The sequence below is a fragment of the Lycorma delicatula genome, chromosome 3 (assembly GCF_047948215.1).
Source record: "Lycorma delicatula isolate Av1 chromosome 3, ASM4794821v1, whole genome shotgun sequence".
Classification (NCBI taxonomy): domain Eukaryota; kingdom Metazoa; phylum Arthropoda; class Insecta; order Hemiptera; family Fulgoridae; genus Lycorma; species Lycorma delicatula.
Genome location: NC_134457.1, coordinates 25,692,985 through 25,714,671, shown reverse-complemented (window position 1 = coordinate 25,714,671; position 21,687 = coordinate 25,692,985). Strand labels below are relative to the sequence as shown.

Here is a 21,687-nt window from a genome sequence, read left to right as displayed (position 1 = left end):
AGGCATACTCTTCTTTGAGTGGCGTAGCATGAGGGCTGAGGTTCTCACTGCACCTGCTTGTGCTTCCGAGGTTGTTCTAGTCAGCTTCCACACCATGTTGATCCTTGCAGCCATTTTATTCTTGGTGTTCAAACAATGTTTCTTGTATTGAGTTCCACAATGCACCAGCTGAGTTCCTTCCTTCCCATGTGATGTTCAGACTTTTGGCTGCCTGTCTGTTCTTCAGGTGGAAGACACAGTTGGGTTTTGCCAGGATTTCACCTGAGTCTGTTTTCCTTGTAATAGGTTGCAAGATCTTTCAGTCCATTTCTTATTGTTACTTCTACCACCTCAATTGTCAGCTTGACACAACTGTGTAGGTCAGTACCATCAACTTGGTGCACAGTTGTCAGTGTAGTTGAAACTCAGAGTTCCATCAGGTAGTGGCTGATCATTGATGTAAATGTTGAAAAGAGCCACTGCAAACACACTACCTTCGGATAACCCATTCCTGTTCTTCACTACCTCTTTTTTCTTAGAATTCCATGAAGAACCTCCTGTTTTGGAAAAGGTTCCTGATCATGAATGTAAGCTGAAAGTCATGAGTGATTTTTAAATTTTTACTACAAGAAGTTTATGATTAACATAAATTTAAACATTGTAGGCTGCTGGGAGATCTGTGAATACAGACTTTGTTATCTGCTACCTTTCAAAACCATTCGCAATGTGTTGTGTTCATTTTAGGACCTACAGTGTGTAATTTTAGGGATGAAGCAAGATTCAGTTTTCAGTTCATCATTCTTTGGAGGATGAGTCTTTCAAGCTACTTATAGAAGTAACATAACAGTGAAACAGTTCTATAGCTCTTAGGGTCATTTTGGCTTTTGACAGGCTTAAAAATAGTTATGACTAGCGTTCCTCCAAATTTTTGAATTCTTGAGTGTCTGGATTTAGTTGTTCATCAATTCGATGATCCATTCACTGGCCCAAAGTTCTTGATCTGCTCAACTCATACATCATCTAGACCAGCTGCTCTACCATTCATACATTTTCTCAGAGCTATTTCAAGTTCAAGTTGGGTGAAAGGTTGGAAGAGGGTATTATTCTCCAAATCAGGTTGGTGCTGAAACAGCTTTTTTCTTATTTTATAGATGTGAGTGGTTTGCCAGTTAGAATAAGCTGATGTGCAATTTGGTTTGCTTTAACATTGGAATGCATATTTATTTGGATGGATTTGATCCTATCCAAATGAATATGCTTATATTTTATATATGCATATATATATATATATATATATATATATCAGTTTTGCAAGTCATTTTAGTAATATTCAGGTTTTTTGGCTGCTTTTGCTCAATCTACGTTCAGACATCAACTTCATCCATTGTTCTTTTCTTATATAGTCTGTAGCTTTCATCCAACAAAAGAGATGTTTCTGGTTTCTAGAGTTACACCTAAAATGTAGCTCTGCAATATCTGGGAATTGATGCCGGTGAGCAGGTTTTCACTATGTTAGTAAAGAAGTCATAATTTCCAGGGACAGGAGCAATAATTTGAACCTTCTCTTCTAGCATACTAGAGAATTTTGTCCAGTCTGCCTTTTTGAAGTCATATCTGCGTTTGAAATGTTCGTTCTGTGGCTTAATAATAGGGTGAATTTTACATATGGTTTATGCTGGGTGTTTGGTATAGGTTAGCATACTGATTTTGAACTCTGACGAAATATGATCTCACTTATAAAAAAAGGTGTAAACCCACACTCATTATGGAACGGAACACAAGAATGGCGGGAGTTTCAATATTTCTCCCTACGAATCACAGAGCTTGAACAATGTCCCTTGCTGCTGTATCTGTCTATTATTGGACGGGTTTCATGTGTTATTAGTGACGGTTGTAAATTTTAAGTTTTATTTATGGATGGATTTGGTAATTTGTGTTCCTATCCATATGGAACAGCGTGAAATTTATTTACTGGGTCTGACCTTGGGAGACTTAAGCTTTTGAGCCTAGTACTTCCAGTGTGATTTTTCTTCAGTCCATCTACTGAAGTCTTTTCAGTACTAGCATCATATGGGCAAGCAGGAATACGCCTACTGGCCCTAGTTATTTGGAGGGAGCAATGCGCCCCCTTCTCCGGAGGGAGTCGCATATGCTGACTGAATTAAATTGTGTTCTCTTCATGGGATGGCGTGGGGTGTTGTCTAGGTTTGTATAGTTTTAACAAAATTTAATTGTGAAATGGTCACTTTCGCAGCTGGAATTTTTGCGTGGTTCCATTTATAGGTTATGTGATTTAGAGGCTGCTAGACCTGGTTTATCATTTTTTGACTCCTGTACCGCCTCTTCACAGTGGTTCTTCTAATATGGCATGAGGCTGTTTTCTTATAGTCTGTGGAGTAGGGTCCTCTTGGCAGATGCCCTGGAGAAGGCTATATTCGGAAACGGCCGCTTTCCTGAGCAGTCTGCGTGCCAGCACCACCCCCACCTCAGATACGGTGTGTAGTCCCGCATCGTGGTGAAGAGTGGCGTTTCTGATGAACCACAGTGCTCCAAATATCTTCCGCAATGCTATGTTTTGGATGGCTTGTAATTTCTATTGAAGCGTGGAGTTCAACAAAGCTTCCCATGCTGGGTAAACATGTGTTAGAATCGGCAGGACGTATAGCCGAAAAATGAGCAGTTTGGTTGCCAGTGGATATGGGCTGGCACTGTTCAGTACTGCGTATAGTGAGGTCCTGATGGCCTTTGCCCTTTGGGACACATATTTAACATGTTCTACTGAGGTAAGCCGTTTATCCAGGACTACTCCCAGGTACTTGACTGTTTTCCCTCCTGAGATTTTCTCTCCTGAGATTTTCAGCTGTCTGGCTAGAGCGCGTGTCTTGTATGTTAACATCACTGCCACCGATTTTTCACCATTGAATTTGATTCTCCACATGTCGAGCTACGGCTCTACTAGATCCAGTTGCCTGTGGTATCTGTTAATCGTGTAATCTACACTTCTGGATTCATAGTAATATGCCATGTTGTCTGTATAGAGCTATTTTGACTCCTTCCGACAGTGGCATATCGTTGATGTAGGCCATGTACAAGAATGGTGAAAGCACTGCTCCTTGGGGGGACTCCAGTGGCTATGTCTCTGTGGAGGAGATTGTTCCCCTTACGCATACAACAAATTGTTGGTCTAGTAAATAAGACTGTATCACACTCATTAAGTGTGTATATGCATTTGCGTGCATGCATCTGTGGGAGAGAGAAAGAAAGAGAAAATTCATAAAGTAATTGTAAATTGTTGAAATAGCATTGTTTATTTTTGAAGATGTAGAAAGTAAACAATGAATTCAGCATCCAATGTTAACTTATATGCTCTTAAACAACTACTAATATATTTCAGTAGGACATGACAGGACTTAATTGTAGGTATTTTATTTTTACCTGAAAGCTGTTAAATTTCAAAGATGCAGTTCCTTAAAACATTACAGATTTTGAACAATCAGGTTATACACACATTGTGTCGTTAACTAACTAGCTTACCCAGGACCCTGACACTTGTTATTTGATAAGTATACAAAATTTTGCTGGCCTTTACTTCTTGTAAAGTGGTAGCGTCTTGGCCTTTCATCTGGAGTCCCTGGTTTAAATTCCAATCAGTCATGGCATTTTCACATGCTACAAAATTGTCATTTCATCTCATCCTCTGAAGCAATACCTTACAGTGGTCCAGGATGCTGTTCTTAAAAAAAAAGGATAGAGAATTAAAGCTTTATGCAGTGTATATATTTTTTTCAAAAGTCAGCTGTTTTCTTCTATTGGGCATATTTTTAATTATTTTTCTCTATAATCAGTATTACTACTTTAAAAAATGATTGATTTTTATAATATCTAGCTTTATTTTGGAAGGAAGTCATGTGTTAGCTGTCTTTTTTTCAATGAGTTAGTACAGGTTTAAAAATTCTTACTTTATGCTGTGAGGGTAAACTACAATGTTGATTTCTGTTATCACTGTAGAAATTATTATACCAAAGTAAAATTGATACTTTGAAATTCAGTTAAGATTCTCTCAGTTTTTTTTATTATCAATACAATATATTAGTGATTGCACATGATTATTTTTAGATAATTAATTCAAGTTCAGATTGGTAGGATATTCCATATTCTACCTAGAACATTTAAAAGGTACTGACTGTATTGCTTACAGACTTTTTTCTATGTTGATCACTGCTAATCAACAAATCACTCATTTGTAGACATTACAAAATGGTGAAATGTTTTTCAAATTAGACGTAGAACAGTATGAGAAATATAAACATTCTATAACATTGAACAGCTCCAATACAAACACACACATGCGTGCACGCACATTTAATTAGCACATACTACTAATGTAACAGTATAACTGCATCAAATGTAATGAATTATGTAATAGCTCTTTTCTTATACTTTATTGAATTAAATTACATATTCTTCATTTACACACAGAAAATACCACAAAAATATTTCACAGGTACTTCATACAAATGGTATTGTCATCTACACAAGGAAAAAACTTATTGATTCAGATTCCAGATTTTGTACATTGCCCATTCAGTTTTATATTCTAAAGAAATAGAAACAAAAAAAAAACCGTGAAACAGGATTTCATAAGTAATTTAGTTTTTCATGCTACTTATTCTTAACTATAATTAATTCTTTATTTTTATCTTTTTATTTCTTTTTTTCTTTTTTTTAGGGATGTATTCTCAGTTTTGAGGGATCCAAAAACATCAAGTCATTTATTTGAATTGCTTAATGATGAAGCAAGTAAATTAGGAAAAATTGATTTCGTTGTAGGTTTAGAATCCAGAGGATTTTTATTTGGTTTAATTCTTGCTCGTGATCTGGGTGTTGGATTTGTACCAATTAGAAAAAAAGGAAAACTTCCTGGAAATTTAAAACAAGTATCATTTAATTTGGAATATGGAAATGTAAGTTTTATTGGTATGACTGCTGTCTATAAATTGATTATTTCCTTTTTTTGATCTAATCTGTATTACATGTTATGTAAAGACAGATCCTTACTGTTTGTGTTGATAAGAAATTGGCTGGCATTAACATGTGAATTTCATTTGACTCTTGACTACTCTAACCAGTAGATTTGTCACTTGACCATGTAAGTAGTAAAGGACAAATTGAAGAACATTGTGTCGGTTTTTTCAGAGTAGGAGGTTTTTTAGAATTGAGAGAAGAGCTCTGTGTAAACTGGTATATTTATTCAGAATACAGTGTAGATTTGCTCAGTGTAGTTCAGTTGTGCTTGATTCTATTTTGCATTATATGTACATGAAATTAACATTTTCATTATTTTTAATAATTGTTCTCTGTGATTTCTTTTTTATGTATTTTCATTACTTATTGTAATACTTTTACTTATTTTTTATTTTCATTTAATGTAATTAAATCTTTTAACCAAGTCATTGATTGATTAATGTAGTTAATGTATATGTGAGTATATTAAACGTATACAACAAGGTACTGTTTTAGGCAGATAATCAATCCATCATTCATTTGGTGTTATATTCATCACAGGAAAATGTACTGCCTATTTACCTCATAACTGTTGTCATTATAAGTCTCATTACTGTTATATATGCTTTGAATTGTCAATTGATAATATCAGTAATAACCTAACCTGCCTTGTAAAATTTTTAAATGCACTTACTGTTTATGAAATGAAATCAAAAAGCTGACAACACAGTTGTAGGACTTTCCTATCATATGGATTTTTCTGACGCACGGCTTGCACACACAATGTTATTAAACATATTTATAATCTTATTTAAATATAATATTTTTTGTTTGTTTAATTAAGTGATTCTAATTATAACATGGTCTACTGTATTTCAGTCGTGCAGGTGTGGCAGTACTAGCTCTACAGCCTCACCCCCTTGACCTTTTAAGTTGAAAATTTAATGACACCAATGCCCCATACATAGAAGTAATCTGACCAAGTTTAGTGAAAATTGGACCAGTAGTTCTGAAGATAAGGTGATTTAGAGTGTGACACCGTACACATGTATATACAAACATTAACATTCAGAAAATTTCCATCCAGTTTTTGGGTTTTTTGGGTTACTTAGGTGTCAAAACATCAAGCTATGGTGAAAACTGCTTTTGTCCAAATTGGACCGATTACAATATTTTCCCTTCTACAGCTATAGCGTTAGATAGGAAAGTAAAAGTATAGGATGGTAAGTTTGACCTCATATAATCTATAAAATTAAAAGTTGCCATTGCAGTAATATATATGTTGGAAAACCATTAGATCATTTAGAGAGAAGATTTTACCCTATATCACTTGCATTCCAAAAATGAAATGGGCAGTTTTCTCAAAATAAAATACTTTTTATGATAAAAAAAAATTAAAGAATTATTAAAGAAAACAAAAGATAGGAAAATTAATTGACTTTAAGACTATCATATTATGAAGATGGTTGCTATAAAATTTGATTAACTAAAGATAGCCTTTTTAGAATTGTAGTATGTATTTTTGTCTTTAGTCATTTGACTGGTTTGATGCAGCTCTCCAAAATTCCCTATCTAGTGCCAGTCATTTCATTTCGTTATATTTCCTACATCCTACATCCCTAACAATTTGTTTTAAACATTGCCTGCCTGCAGAATTTTTCACATCAAAACGACGTTTTCCAATATCAAAACGACTATTCCAAAGCGCCTTAATATGTGATCTGTAAGTCTGTCTCCTATTTTAACTATTTCTTTCCAAATGATTCTTTCTTCATCAATTTGCCGCAACACCTCTTCATTTGCCACTTTATCCACCCATCTGATTTTTAACATTCTCCTGTAGCACCACATTTCAATAGCTTCTAATCTTTTCTTCTCAGATACTTCGATCATCCCGAGTTTTACTTTCATATAATGTTACGCCCCAAACATATACTTTCAAAAATGTTTTCCTGATGTTTAAATTAATTTTTGATGTAAGCAAATTATATTTCTGACTGAAAGCTCATTTCGGTTGTGTTATTCTGCATTTCATCTTGCTCCTGCTTCATCCATCTTTAGTAATTCTACTTCCCAAACATCAGAATTTTTCTACCTTCATAATTCTCTTCCTATTTTTATATTCAGTAGTCCATCTACATTATTTCTACTACATTTCATTACTTTTGTTTTGTTCTTGTTTATTTTCATGCAGTAGTTCTTGCGTAGGATTTCATCCATACCATTCATTGTTTTTTTCTAAATCTTTTTTACTTTCAGCTAGAATTACTATATCATCAGCAAATTATAGCATCTTTATCTTTTCACCTTGTACTGTTACTCCGGATCTAAATTGTTTTTTAGCATCATTAACAACTATGTAAAGATTAAAAAGTAACAGAGACAGGGATCATCCTTGTCAGACTCCATTTTTTATTACTGCTTCTTTTTTATGTTCTTCGATTATTACTGTTGCAGTTTGATTCATGTAAATGTTAGCAATTATTCTACCTCTATACTTGAACCCTAACTTTTTAAAAATGCTGAACATTTTATTCTCCGTCATCAAATGCCTTTTCTAACTCTGTAAATGCCATGTACGTTGGTTTGTTTTTCTTTAATCTTCCTTCTGTTAGTAATCTGAGCGCTAAAATTTCTTCCCTTGTTCCTATACTTTTCCTGAACCAAATTGGTCTTTTCCTAACATTTCTTTCACTCTCCTCTCAGTTCTTCTGTACAGAATTCTAATTAAAATTTTTGAGCATGAATAGTTAAGATAATTGTTCTGTATTGTTCTCATTTATCTGCTCCTGCTTTTTTTAGTATCATGCTAATAACACTCTTTTAGAAGTCTGATGGAACTTCCTCTTTTTTTTGTAAATACAAGGGTTTCTATTTATATTTCTGGCCTAATAGCGAAAAAACAAATATTTATGATCGAAATTGGTTTTATTTTTTTTTTCAAAATATTCTCCATGAAGATCAATATACTTTTGCATGTGTTTGAACCAATTTTCAAAGCACTTTTCCACTGATTGAGGTAATTCCAAAACATGTGTTTTGAATGCAACAACTGGGTGTTGAAAATTTTTGACCATGTAATTTTATTTTGATGTGCCAGAATAAAAAAAGTCATTAGGTGCCAAATCAGGGCTGTATGGCAGATGACCCATCAATTTGATGTTCTAGCATCTCAAGCATCTAGCAGCTCAAAAATTCCTTTGTTTGAGCTGATGTGTGAGAGCTCGCATTGTTTTATGATGATGATTGTTTTGCCTCTTCTTCGACTTTTTTTCCAGACTTTTGGCAAAAAATGGTTGTGCACCATTCAGAATTGACCGTCGTACGTTGCTGTAATGCCACTGTTGCCACGTGACTGGTAATGCGAAGAAAAAGGCAACCATTTGCTTCGATGTGCTTCTTCCACAAACAACTTTTGTTGGATTTGGCTAACTTGGAAGACCCATACAGTCGATTTTTTTTTTTGTTTCGGACTCATTTGCATAGATCCTATGGTTCATCACTTTTGCAGATGTTATACACAGCCTTTGATGCGCCTTGAACATATTTTTTCAACATATCCTTGTACCAGATGACACAAGCCTTCTTTTAAGCGTTAGTCAGATTATGCAGGATCCAACATGAACAAATCTTTTTTTCGGCTAAATGATCATGCAATATCTTATTGATGCTTGTCATACTAATGCACAAAGATGCCTCAATCTCACAGTATGTCACATAACGATCTTGCTTTATAAGTTCACACACAGCATTGATGTTTTCTGGCACAGAATTATTAGTCCCTGTAAGTTCCAGCTGTTGTGGAATCATCAGGGTGTTAGGTAATAATGTTTATAGTCTCATTAAGGACTCTCAATATTTGTTATGATTTGGTAATCTGTTGTTTAGATTAAATTTTTTTTTTAAATGACTTGTCTTATGTGGGCAATGTAAAGAAAAATAATTAAAAAATTATGATTTAAATTACATTGGTGAGATTTATAATTTATTTAGGTAGTGATGCTAATAATATAGGTTAATGTCTTTAAGTTATTTATTATTCTATTACTATTTTTTTTAAATTTTTTTAGGATGTATTTGAAATACAAGAAGACAGTATTTCAACCGGTCAAAGAGTGCTTGTTGTTGATGATTTATTAGCTACTGGAGGTAAGAAAGTACTCTATGGCATGTTTGGTTCAGTTTACATTACTTATTTTTTATTGTAGGGTCAGCAAGTGAGGATTGTATGCAATCGAAAAATAACTCCCTCTGGATTTTTTTTGAAAGTTTTAGCACTTGAGATCCCATAATCCAAAAATGTGATCTGTTGTGATTTTTATTATGTTATGTATGCATGTGTTGTCTTTGTTGGTTCCTATTTTCTTATGAGTCTAGACTAGTTGAATCTATCAGTTATGTAATTTGTTGTGGAAGCTTGTTGAATTAGAGGAATAATTCCAATTAATGCCAGAGAAAGTTAGTTGTAGCTAACAAACTGGGAGATATGAGAGGATAGTACATCTTGAAGGCTAGACTTAAAACCTTATGGATGTGTTGGGTGACTAAACTGATTTTTTTCTCTGTGAATGATAGGAGATATCAGAATTGAAATATTTTTCAATCCTTACCACTGAGTTGAGGATAATGCACCTCTTAATAAATATATAAAATAGGAGTTCTGTAACTTTCTATTGTACCATCTTTAAATTTTTCTAGTTTTTTCTAAATGAAGCTTTAGGGTTTGGTGGCTTTTCAAATATTGTCAGAAGGTATTATTGGCTTGTAAACTCCAACATCATAGAATTAGAAACATTAATGTTTCTAAATTTTTAAGAAAATTTAGAAATGACTGTTTCAAAGGTAGGAAAAATATCAGATACAATAACAATTTTTTTTTGTTAGTTTACCAAATATTTTATTAGTATGATTTTAACTATTAAAATTCACTTTCACTAAAGCTTGTTGTCATTCAACAAACTGAACCTTTTAAGACGGACAAATCACAACTAATTGTATACTCGGGTCCTCTTAATCCTATTAAATTGTTGGTACTGAGATCAACCGTGCAACTGTTTGGCTGCATGACCTAGGATCAAACCATCTTGATGACCCATGTTGTTTCCCAATTTCGATTGCAATTCAATTCCAACAGTTTAGTAGAGATCAGGCAACAGGTGTCCAAGTAAAGTTGCAGTCCACTGCAGAATTGATATTCCACCTAAATTTAAGTACATTTATTTTAATGAGTGGTTGGGAAGTCACAGAACTATTATACACTACTTCATTGTCTCTTGTCATTGTTATTATACCCTACTACTTTTCACTGGCATGTTTGATAAAACAGTCATTACAGATTTTTTAGTTGTATAGATCAGTAGTTGATAATTATATGAGGCAGTTCCAAAACAGTATTAGAATATTTTCCTTACCTCCTTATATGTAATAATTATATATGTATAATTGTTGGTCTTTTAGATCAAACACATTCTAGTACTTACAAAACAAGAAGTCAGCAGGAATTATAACTGACTGAAGACAAGTAAAATTGTAGTATTTTAACTATTAGTATAATTGTAAAAATTATAAATATGTCATTTGTAGCAGTTAAACTGAAGAAAAATTGAAGCTTAGATTATTAAAAAATAGTACTAATAATAATAATAGAATAAAAAAGTAATGCCTATATTAATAATATAATAATTCAAATTTTAATAAATATAGAGCAGAAAAACCCTTTATGTTATAAAACAGTGCATTATATGCACTCCAACTCAGAAAGGAGTCGCATAGTCTATAGCCATGTTTATTTTGAAAATTATTTAAGTTATTTTTTGTTTGGCTTACAGGATTATTTTTCTTTAAGAAAAAACGTTATTTGGATTTATATTTCAAATTTATTATTTTTTTTCTGTGTATACTACCTCTGAATCCAAGCTGTACCTAAATAAAGAAAAAAAAATTATTTTATTTTTTTTTTAATGGCGGTTTATTTCATTCAGTTATTTATTTATTATTATTTCATTAACTTATTTATTCCAGTGATTAATAGTTGCTGTTACAGCCAGTGTCAAAAGGGTGTAGGAAACTTCTGCCCCTGATGGTATATAGTATTTGTAACAAAATTTGAAAGAGTTATTTTACATTTTTTTGTAATTTAACATGTTAGTTGCTGAGTGTCTTTTTGAGCTTTTTTAAACTGTTCCTTAAAACAACTCTTCCATTCCATTTTTGAAATGGTTTAATTTTTCTTCTTAAAATGTTAATTTTTTTTACATACAGTTTTATTTTTATGGTAAAATAAAATATTGTATTTTTTTCTGATAATAATTTAGTTTTTTTTTAAATTTATTTTCATGTCTTGAATATTCCTGAAGTTGTTTTGGGAAAATAACTGTAAGTAATCACAAACAGTTGTAATTGTATAATTATTTTAAAATTGTAAAAATAATTCAGATTTTTACTGTTTACTTTAATTCCTGTGACAACATAGTATACTTCTGTTGTGTTATAGTATTCTTTAGTAAATTTGGCTTCCTTGCTTTCACAATTGGTAACGGTTTCCTTTCTTTCTGTGTTCTCTAAAGAATTTTGTTTTTCAGGGCATAGTCGTTTTCTACTTATTGTCTCCATGTTTTAATATAAAATTTCCATGTTTCACATAGAATGAAAAAAATGGAAAATACATAATAAACCAAAGAAGTTTCATTTTTGTTACTGTTTTCAGCTCCGAGCATTTGAATAATTGTCCATTTCGTTAGAAACATTTCTTTGCTTCTTTTTCAATATAGTGCTTGGTTCTTAAAGAAAATGATTCCATTGGTAGTTTAATAATCAGTCTAATAACACTCATTGGCTATCAAAATATTTATAATGTAATTATTTCCTGAGATTCCAGATTCAGTGCTGTAATATAAGTTTCAATTATCATCTTCTCCAAGATTTTTTTAAGTAAAATTTACTACATCTCTGTAATGTTTCTTTATTATTCTGTTTTTAGGTACTTTGTCTGCAAGTTGCAAATTATTGAGTGAACTTGGAGCAGAAATTGTTCAGTGCCTAGTGGTTATTGAATTGAATGATTTAAAAGGGAGGTCAAAGGTTCCTGTACCTGTTAAATCTCTTGTGCAGTTCTAGCATCATTGTGTTTTTATTAGTTTTATTTTATAAGCATTCCATTATAAATGTTTTATATTTATATCTATACTTTAGCTTTGCACATATAGTAACATAAGTAACTCAAGGGGATGAAACAGTATGGTATTTATTAAATGTATCAACATTAAACAAATGTTGCTTACGAAATGATTTAACTTTAGTAGTTTAAGTTGTAAATTGCATTTCAGCAGGTAAAAATTAAAGTTAATTTGTACTGGCTGTACAATTTTGTTTTAATTTTTTGAAGAATATGATTAACTACTTTTCATTTCTCTTTATTAGATTTCCATTAAATAGAGGTGCTTCCTTGTAGAAGTATTTTTAAGGGTGTAACGTTTTTCTGCTAAATTAAAAATAAAAGTTTAAATAAGACTTCAATTATTCAAATAAAATTTTGTAAAAATTGGTGTTAACTTTGTCAGCTCTTAACACTGATCTAGTTGTATGTAATTTTGTTTATTAATATTTTTCATTCATTGCTTGTGTTACTGAATCCAATAGGTTACATTACATTACAAAAACTGTGTCAATAAATAAGAAATAAATTGTGGTTGTAATGCCATTACAAGTCATTTTGTAGAACAATAGTATTATTCTGTGAAGTAATTAATTATATTTTCAAAATTAACATATTACTTTTTAACATATTTTTTTTTTTTTTTTTAGTAAAGTAGTTAAGTACATATACAGACAAAATTTTAAGGAGGCATTCCTGTTCAACAATATTCTCTTTTTGGCAGAAAAAATTTCCAATTTCCCTACAGCATAATGTCTGTTAATACATGTATCACTTAACAATATTAACAGTTTGAATTATAAATTATTACTTAATATTTTATTTTAATAAAAAAAAGATTTATGAAAAATTCTTAATTGCTTTTAACTAAAAAAAAGCTCTGGAAATTAGTCTAAAAAAGTAAATAAATTATTCTTAAGTATTATTATCCCCTTTAAAGTTACGCCCTTCAGCATGGATAGTGTGATTTCACTTTTTATGTGATTGGAAACACTTCTGGAAGTCTCTCGAAAGGTGTTCATTACCTCCTGTGATTTAGTGTATGGAATTCTGTTTTATTATTTACCGTTATACCTTAATATAATAATGCCTGTAAATACTATACTATAGTACAGTAAAAGGAACATTTAATTTGATTTGGTGAATTATTTTCTTGTAATTGATATCAGTATTAGAAAAAAGTTACTATTGATGTTAAAACTTATTTATAATTCTTTTTTTATGCATAAAACTGTTGACAAATGGTGTTTTATTAATATGTAGACCATATCTAAAGTATGTGTCAGAAAAAAAAGAACTTTCCTGTGAAGAATTATATCTAATGAATCATTTTGTGATAAAAAAAAGGAAAGTCTTCTATCTTATTAAACATGTTCTTTTCTATGTAATTGATATTTTAATTTATATAAAAATTAAAAAAAATATATAGGAATTATAAAAAGTATTCATATTTCAAATTTCAATAAATAACTTTGTTAAGAGATTATATTTTAAAAAAAATACTAATTGATAGATTAGTGATAGCTTACTAGTTGAAATGATTTAATTATAAATAAAAAAACAATTAATGATAGGTTTTACATTTTTTAATTATCTGTAGGGAGTGTTAAAATGACATTATTAGTTTTAAAATTGTTGGTTAATTTTTTAAGTGTATTATTGCTGATATCATTTCAGTTTGTGATAAAATGATAATGATGATGGTAGAGAGTTTCATCTCTTGTTATAAAAACAGATTTATTTATTTTTTCAATATTTGGTTTTAATGTGGTGGAAATTTTTAAATATTGCTATTTCAGCTTTCAATGAAAATAGGATTTCTTTTTTTGCACTTACTTTATATTTTAATGCCATTTTTTTTTTAATTGTTTCATATCTTTAATTAACAACATAATGAATAAAGGAGTATGAATGAAAGAGAAATTTCCATTAAAACTGCTGAGTATCTTGATCTGTTAGAATACAGTTGCTCTAAACTGCTGTAAGGCTAAACAGCTGTGAAAACATGAACAAAATTCGCACTATGTTTTATGCTTATATTGATTGACTGGACACTTTTCTTTCATAAGGTCAAAATTGCTAGCAGTTTTAATGGAAATTCTTCTCTTCACATTTATTTTTTATATCACATTGTTAACTGAAAATGATATAGTGAATGTGTAATGGTATAATAGTAATAGTAATAAAATAATAATAGTGTATTTTAATAATATCGATGACATATAGTTAGTATAAAAAAAAGAATTCTTATTTTTACCAAGTGTTCCTCTTTTGGTATTTTTTTATTTATCTCTTAATGAAATTATGAAAAATTGTAATTTTAATATTGGGAAGACGGATAAAAGAGAGATTTATTGTAGGCATAATTTGTTGCAATTTTTATTAGTTTTCTTCAAGCAAGTTAACTTTACAATTATGCAGAAGAGAACAAGACATGATATGTAATTAAATTTTTGCATTTAACGTTTCATTGATAGAACAGGCTGTTTATGTTTGTAAGCAGTGCAATAATATTTTGTTGTTTTCATTTTTAATATGTATTTAGATTAAGATTGTATCCTAGATTCACATATGTAACTGTCCGTTGAAATACAATTAATTCTGAATTTTTAAATTCAGAAAGTGATGTTTAGATTAAATTATAAACATATAATGTTCTTTTAACATATATTTTAAGGTGCCTTATTATTGTTATTTCCTTGTGTGCTTATGATGATGTAATTAGTAGTTTTATAAACTGTGATGTAAATTTTAGTCATGAAAGACTTAGTAGAATTTTTATTAATTGCTTTATATTATTGTGATAAATGTATATGTAAAAAATATTTTATAATTGTTATATACATTTTAAAAGTGAATGAATAATATTTAAATAAAGGTTTCACAATTTCTTCATTGCATATTTATTTCATAATTTTTCAGTGAATTTGCCATTAATCTTTAGTGAGGTCTAGTTTAATAATCTTTTATCAATAGAATGCAGGCAGAAAGATGGCCATATTACTGAAAAGACTGTTTCTATCACTTAGAAATGAGAAGATCATTTTTTTATGTAGGCATCAAGACTTTTATAGCTAAAGGGAAATTTGACTAGTATTTATTATAGATTAACTAGTTAGTGTCTTCCTCACCTTCATCATGGCTAGTAGAGAGTTAAGAGCTAGTAGTAAGAGTCAACTCTTACATTATTTCTAAACTATTTTAATGTTGGTCAAAGCGAATTTTTTAAAGAAATTTTTTTAAAACTCATGACAACATTTTTTTTAGAATCCAATTTTAAGTAGTGGTATTATTATTCTCATATGGGTGTCATTGCTGGTAGTTTTTCTTTTACTTAGGTAGACACATAATTATTTAATATTTGGTAAAAAAGTGTTGGATTTGAATTAAATAAAAAGGATCAGTAATATTGAATTAAATTTTTGGATGACATATTACATAAGGCCCTACTAGATTTAATTTCTAAATAAAATATCTACAATTTTGTTGTTATCATCTTGTATCTTCTTGGAAGAACAACAAAAACTTTTGGCTTAATATTTAGATTTATTGGATCATGGTCCAATAGTTGAATATTTCTTCTTTTTTGTTAATTTTTGAATAAGATTAAATTTCACTACAAAAGAAATATAAAACAGCATCTTAGAAGTCTCGATTTTTTTAATTCAAATTTCATTTTTTTTAAAACCATTACATTTGCAATACAAAACAACTAAAAAATACAATATTGATAAAACTGTTATTAAAATTATTTGAAAATGAAGTCGGTCAATTAAGTTAACTTTGAATGTATGAGAATTTTTTCCATATTTTATGATTGCATAGGATCATTTTAATCAGTCCATTATCTAAGTCGCTTCAAAGGGACTGTTTAGGCCTTGCAGTTCTCCCAATACTTTTTTATACATTCCAACCTCTGTACCATTTATGGTGTTAAACATTTTTGTGTTGTCAGTTTCTTTTTTGTGAGTGTGAAGCAAGTGTTTTTGTCCTTGATTTTTTTAGTTTAATTTTGTTTTGTCTGTGGTGTCTTCTGGTGTAAGGCATATTTCCTTTAGATACTCTTATTTCCATCCATCAGCAACCTGTCTTTGAGTCAACCTGCTGTTCTTCAAGTCGAAATTGTATTGTACCAGCTGTTTCAGAAGTCTCAAATTTTGCATCCTCGTGATGTGTCCAAAGAATCCTAGTCGTCTCTTATGTATGGTATTAGTGATGGGTTCTAACTCTTTATACATTACTTTGTTGGGCATGATCCACCACTCCCCGTCTTTCTGGTATTTTCTGGTAATGCAGATTCTTCCAACTATTTTGATTTTCTGGAGCCTGTCAGTCTTTGTTCATTTAGGTGGAAGAGTGTTTCTGCTGCATATGTGGCTTTCGATTTTATAACTGTGTTTTAGCATCTTATTTTTGTATTGATTGATAGACTTTTTTACTATAGGTGTATCAGGTTAATTTTTGTGCTTTAACTAGTTAGTTTTTATCTGGATTGAGGTTTTTTGTTTAGGTTGTTTGTTATTATTCCTGTGAGGTATTTAAATTGGTTACTATTTTGATTTTATTACAGTTTATGTTAGTTCTTTTAATTCTATTGTTTTTTGGGGCATAATTTTTGTTTCTTCCAATAATATTTTGAGGCCAATTTTATTTGCAATGTTTGAAATTCTACCATATGTGCTTTAGCTTTGTCAGTTTAGTTTTCTAGCAGTGCCTAGTTGTTGGTGAAACCAAGGTAATTTCTTTTGATTTTTTAGCCTATTTTTATTTTTGGAAGGAATTTTTTAACCATCCCTCATTACCATTTCCAGTTTGCAGTTGAATAGTGGAGGTGAGAGTCCATCGCCTTTTAGTTTTTTATACAGAAAAAAAATCAGATTCTCAGAAAACTGTCTCATCACATTCACCAAACTTTGGAATCTGATTCTAAAGGATTAGAAGTGTACCATCACCAGGTTAGAAAGCATTTTACATTGTCATAATTCCACTTGTCTATATAAAATTGAAATAACTGGTGTTTCAAAAAGGACACAACCTCTTTGAGACGTGAGTTTATTACAAAAATATTAATGTTAATGAAATACTTTAGCAGCAGTATTCAAATTAGCTTTAATAACTTTACAGCAGATGTTCAAAATGATTTCCTATGATCCCACTGCAGGTTCATACATGTTTCATAACATTTCTAGCCAATCTTCAACCTCTCTACATCTAAACACCATAATCTTGAATTTTTAAAAATTTACTTCCAAATGCCATTTATCTCAGTACTGTTCCAGTTTTGTATTCGACTTATTTGGTTGATTTACACTTACGCACACGGTCACCTTTCTGTATACCAAACAGTTAGAGAATCCAAACACCTTTAAACCTATGTAAATTAATTCACTTTCATTAATCACATAACTACGAATACACAAGCATTCATCTAAGCAAAAAACTTCGAATATACCGTAATTTGAGTGTGAAACAGTGAAAATAATAAACACAGTAAATACAAATCCCTGAATTTAAATTTCAAAACTGGACAGGTACATTATTCACGTAAATATCGTAAGATACTGAAAATGAACCGGTAGATGGATAAACCCTATGCTCTATCGATAATTCCATAAACTCATAAACAAAAAACAGTGCACTTTTATTGAATTGTACATACCTAGGTATGATTCATGTCACAGCAGTGCATTGTGCCGCCCTTAAGATTGGTTGGTGGGGATTGCAGTCATACTCATTATTCACAGTTTAAGTACGAACTCATCATAGTTCACAATAATATTGTGTTCGGCACGGCACAGTGCGATGAGGTAAATGTCATGCTATAGAGTACCGTGTTAGATATTCTTTTCTGCATTTATGTCATCTTTCTTCCTCTTTCAACAAAGAATTTTTCTTCCTTTCTTTTCCCCTCTCTTATTCGTTTTTCCTTTTTGGCGGAGGGGGGTATTTATCACCCAAAACACCTCTTATGCTATCAACCCTGGGCTTCACTGGTAGTATTCCCACTCCTGGACAGTAGACCAGAGGTTTAAGTCAGACGATCTTTGAGAGCAATTGATAAGTCAGCCACGATCAATGTACATGCTTAAAAAAGGTCGCATTTAAGTATTGTCTAACTGCTAGAGAAAGGTGTGGAGTTGTCCCAATGTACTGGAAAATGATTTTCCTTCTTATTATAAAATGAATCTCTTTGAATAGATCTGCAGAAAGTTGAAGTATGAAGTACCCGAAACTGTCTCATTGTAAGTAAATGGTTCCAATATTTTGTCACATGTAATACAGCATCAAACCTTTACGTTGAACCTGTGATGGAATCCAGTTTCAACATTGCCGTAACTAGATTTTCATAACTCGATGTGTGACTGATTTTTGAAATAAAAACCCCACTTCGAGTGAATGTGACTTCATCAATAAATAAATTAAAATCTACGTTATCATTATTCAGAATCTAGTGACAAACGTTTAAACGTGTAGGAAGATCTCTACGAAGTAAATTCTGTATCTTTTGTAGATTAAAAGGATGGAGTTCATCTTTTAGAAGTATCATCATACTTCTCTGTGTTAAATCGATCTGGTAAGTAATTTTGATCCTGGTTAGTGTTGCTAATATATGAAATAAATTTTTCAAACCAATTTAGAAAAATTAATTTTTAATTAGCTTTAAATGCGTGTAATATATTGTTTTATTTGATTTTTTATTTATATTTTTGAAAAATTTGAATTTTTTTTTTAAGACAATAGTTTTGTTTCGTTTAATACATAGTCTAAAATTTGTCAAGTTTCGAAATGTTTTGTTTTTCATAAACTTTGAAATTCTTACACTTGTATTTGGTTTCTGTGGACTTATTCACATCATTTTCAAACTTATTCATATTCAGAGACAATTTCTCTACAAGTTTTGTTTAAAATTTGTAATAAACTGTGTTTAATACCCATTTAACAAAATTAATTTAACATAAATTAATGTGTTCTTCTGCACCGATCCTTTTACTTCAGATTTCTCGAAAATGAATAAAAATAAAATTCTGGAACCTATTTTTTTTATTTCTTTCAGGTCAGATTTCATGCCTCAGGGTGTGTTCCGCTTACAGGACAGTATCCAAGATGCAGCTGAAGTTCTAGCAGGTCATATGCCAATCGACTTGATCGCTGATGTGAGGAAAAGATCCTGGGAAGTACGCGGGTCACTCAAAGACCGGTGCCGTGAAATTTCGCGGGTCAGGGCAGCACCCACTTAAGTGTGGCAGAGACCCTGGAGTGACGCGGATAAAGCATGCTGGACTCGCCGACTAATCAGCGATATTGCCAAATGGACATCTAGGAGGCATGGCGACATGAACTACGACCTGGGTCTGTTTTTATCTGGGCATGGAGGGTTCAGGGCTTACTTATTCAGATTTGGACTGGATCATTCAAATCTTTGCCCCAGTTGCAAGATCATCGAGGAAACAGCGTACCATGTGTTTTTCGAATGCCCGAGATTCATCTCAGAGAGGAACACATTGGTGGCCAAGCTGAAAATAGATAGATTATTCCCCCCTGAGGATATCGAAGAAGTAATGGTCACTTGGGTCGAGAGCTGACAAGCAGTGTCGGACGGGGCCATTACTGTATTGTCGAAACTACGCGCCCAAGAAGACGCTAGGAAAGGAAGAGCGACGGTGATGCCTTGGCGCTAGGTCTGGGGACAGGTTAACTTCTGAGCACCTTGAGGATCCCTGGCCACTGGGCTCGTCCCGTAATTATGAAGTAGACAGCACTCCCGATAATGACATCTCCAATGATGGAGCCGTAGGTAACCACATCTCACGATGAGAAAGCCGCTCCTATCCCGACTTAATGCCTTACGGCGGTTCCGGGAAGGAGGATGGCGGGTTGATGGTTTACTCGGTATGCACAGGCACACACACGCACTAAGTAACATCAAGTGGAACCTATTGTGAGTCTGACACGCTCTATCGGAGTGTCCGTTATAAGATTCCTTACCTAAAAAAAAAAAAAAAAAAAAAAATGGTCAGATTTCATAGAAAACACTATATTTATCCTTTGAGTCCCAAGAATTGCAGTCTGCTTAATTTTACCGAAGGTGCAGAAATCATGCCGAAATATTTCGCCAGTCGACGTTTGCTAACGCTTCGCAAAGCGTTTCCGAACCTATATTTATATGAATTTTCTTCCTTTTTTTAACCAGTAGAACATATACTGAAAGTTTGTTAAATTATTCGTGAATCATACTATATATATACGTACAGAGTATACCTAAAATGGTGGACTGGCTATACATTTTTGGATTCTCCATGTTAAAATGAACTAAGAATACCTTATGAAAAAATGTCGATTTCCCTTTCGTTTTCTTTCTAACCGCCATTTTGTGTTTATTAATGAAAAATTTATAGCACAATATCGGTTTAAGGAATCAGAATAATTTGGTGTACACATTTATACCATGGTTACTTAATTTTTTATTTCCTAATAAGTACGTTGCAATCTGTTCAACTAGTGAACAATAATCCCCCTCCCACCACCCAATGATATGTATGACATATGAATTAGGTTTAAGTCTTGTAAAGACTCAGGCCGACTATTCCTGAGACGTTTGGTTAATTGAACCGTAACCCACAAGATACACCAGCATCCATTGTCTAGTATTAAAATCCGTATAAAAGTAACTAGTTTTTACTAGGATTCGAACCTCAGAACCTTCGACTTCGAAAATCAGCTGTTAAACAACTGATTTGCGACGAAGGGTTAACCACTAAACCAGCCCGATGGGCTAACGGGCTATTAGATTAAAATCTAATAAATAAAAAATTAAAGTGTAAACACGTTCACAAATTTCAAAATGGCGGTCATATCGACTTTTCAGTCCTTTTATATCTCCGTAATTCTCAGTTTTATCATATTTTTATTTCCATAAATGTTAATAATGTTATTCTAAATAAATGGGAGCGTAGTTAATCGGCTGACAAATAACCAACTTATGATAGAAAAGGTATGACATAATTTTCTACCATTACGTCTATCTCTGGTAAGAAAGACGTATTGGTATGCGATTGTACTTTCCTTTTGGCCTACTTCACATCGAAATGTCAAACCGACGAAGATTTTGCATAAATATTTGTCGGCACAGTTTACAGTTTGGCGTTAAAAAAAGTAAGCATACTCGAAAAAAAAAATTAATTACAAAAAGTTTTTTTTTATAAGTAGCCTCAACTGTTAAAATGGAGATTCAGGTCGGTCCATTAAATCGTAAAACAAAATCAGCTGTTTGATAGTGTAAACACTATCGATTCTTCAAAATTGTGGAAAGTTTATGTGATTTATAAATATGTAGTTTATTTACATTGATATGAGTACGTGTTTTTGTTTTGTTTTTTCATCATTTACGTAATTTTTTTGTTGCAATTTGACCGAGTGAAGAATAGTAACAAAAGTGATGGATAATTTGCAATAACCTCTTAAGTATACTTTAAATTTGTTAGAGCGTATATTTTTAAAGAATAGCTGGTCTTCACAAATAACACATTCTCTTACAAAAAAGACAATCCAAT

At 31.7% G+C, this 21,687-nt stretch overlaps 1 protein-coding gene across 1 annotated transcript in view; it reads left to right on the top strand.

Annotated features, from left to right (window-relative positions):
* Positions 1 to 15,036, top strand: part of Aprt (adenine phosphoribosyltransferase) — a 37,663-nt gene extending 22,627 nt beyond the window's left edge. The window contains exons 2-4 of the mRNA XM_075359568.1: positions 4,709 to 4,943; positions 9,054 to 9,132; positions 11,963 to 15,036. Coding sequence (XP_075215683.1) covers positions 4,709 to 4,943; positions 9,054 to 9,132; positions 11,963 to 12,099 — 451 coding nt within the window. The 3' untranslated portion in view covers positions 12,100 to 15,036. The remainder of the gene's footprint in view (positions 1 to 4,708; positions 4,944 to 9,053; positions 9,133 to 11,962) is intronic.
* Positions 15,037 to 21,687: the final 6,651 nt, after the last annotated feature.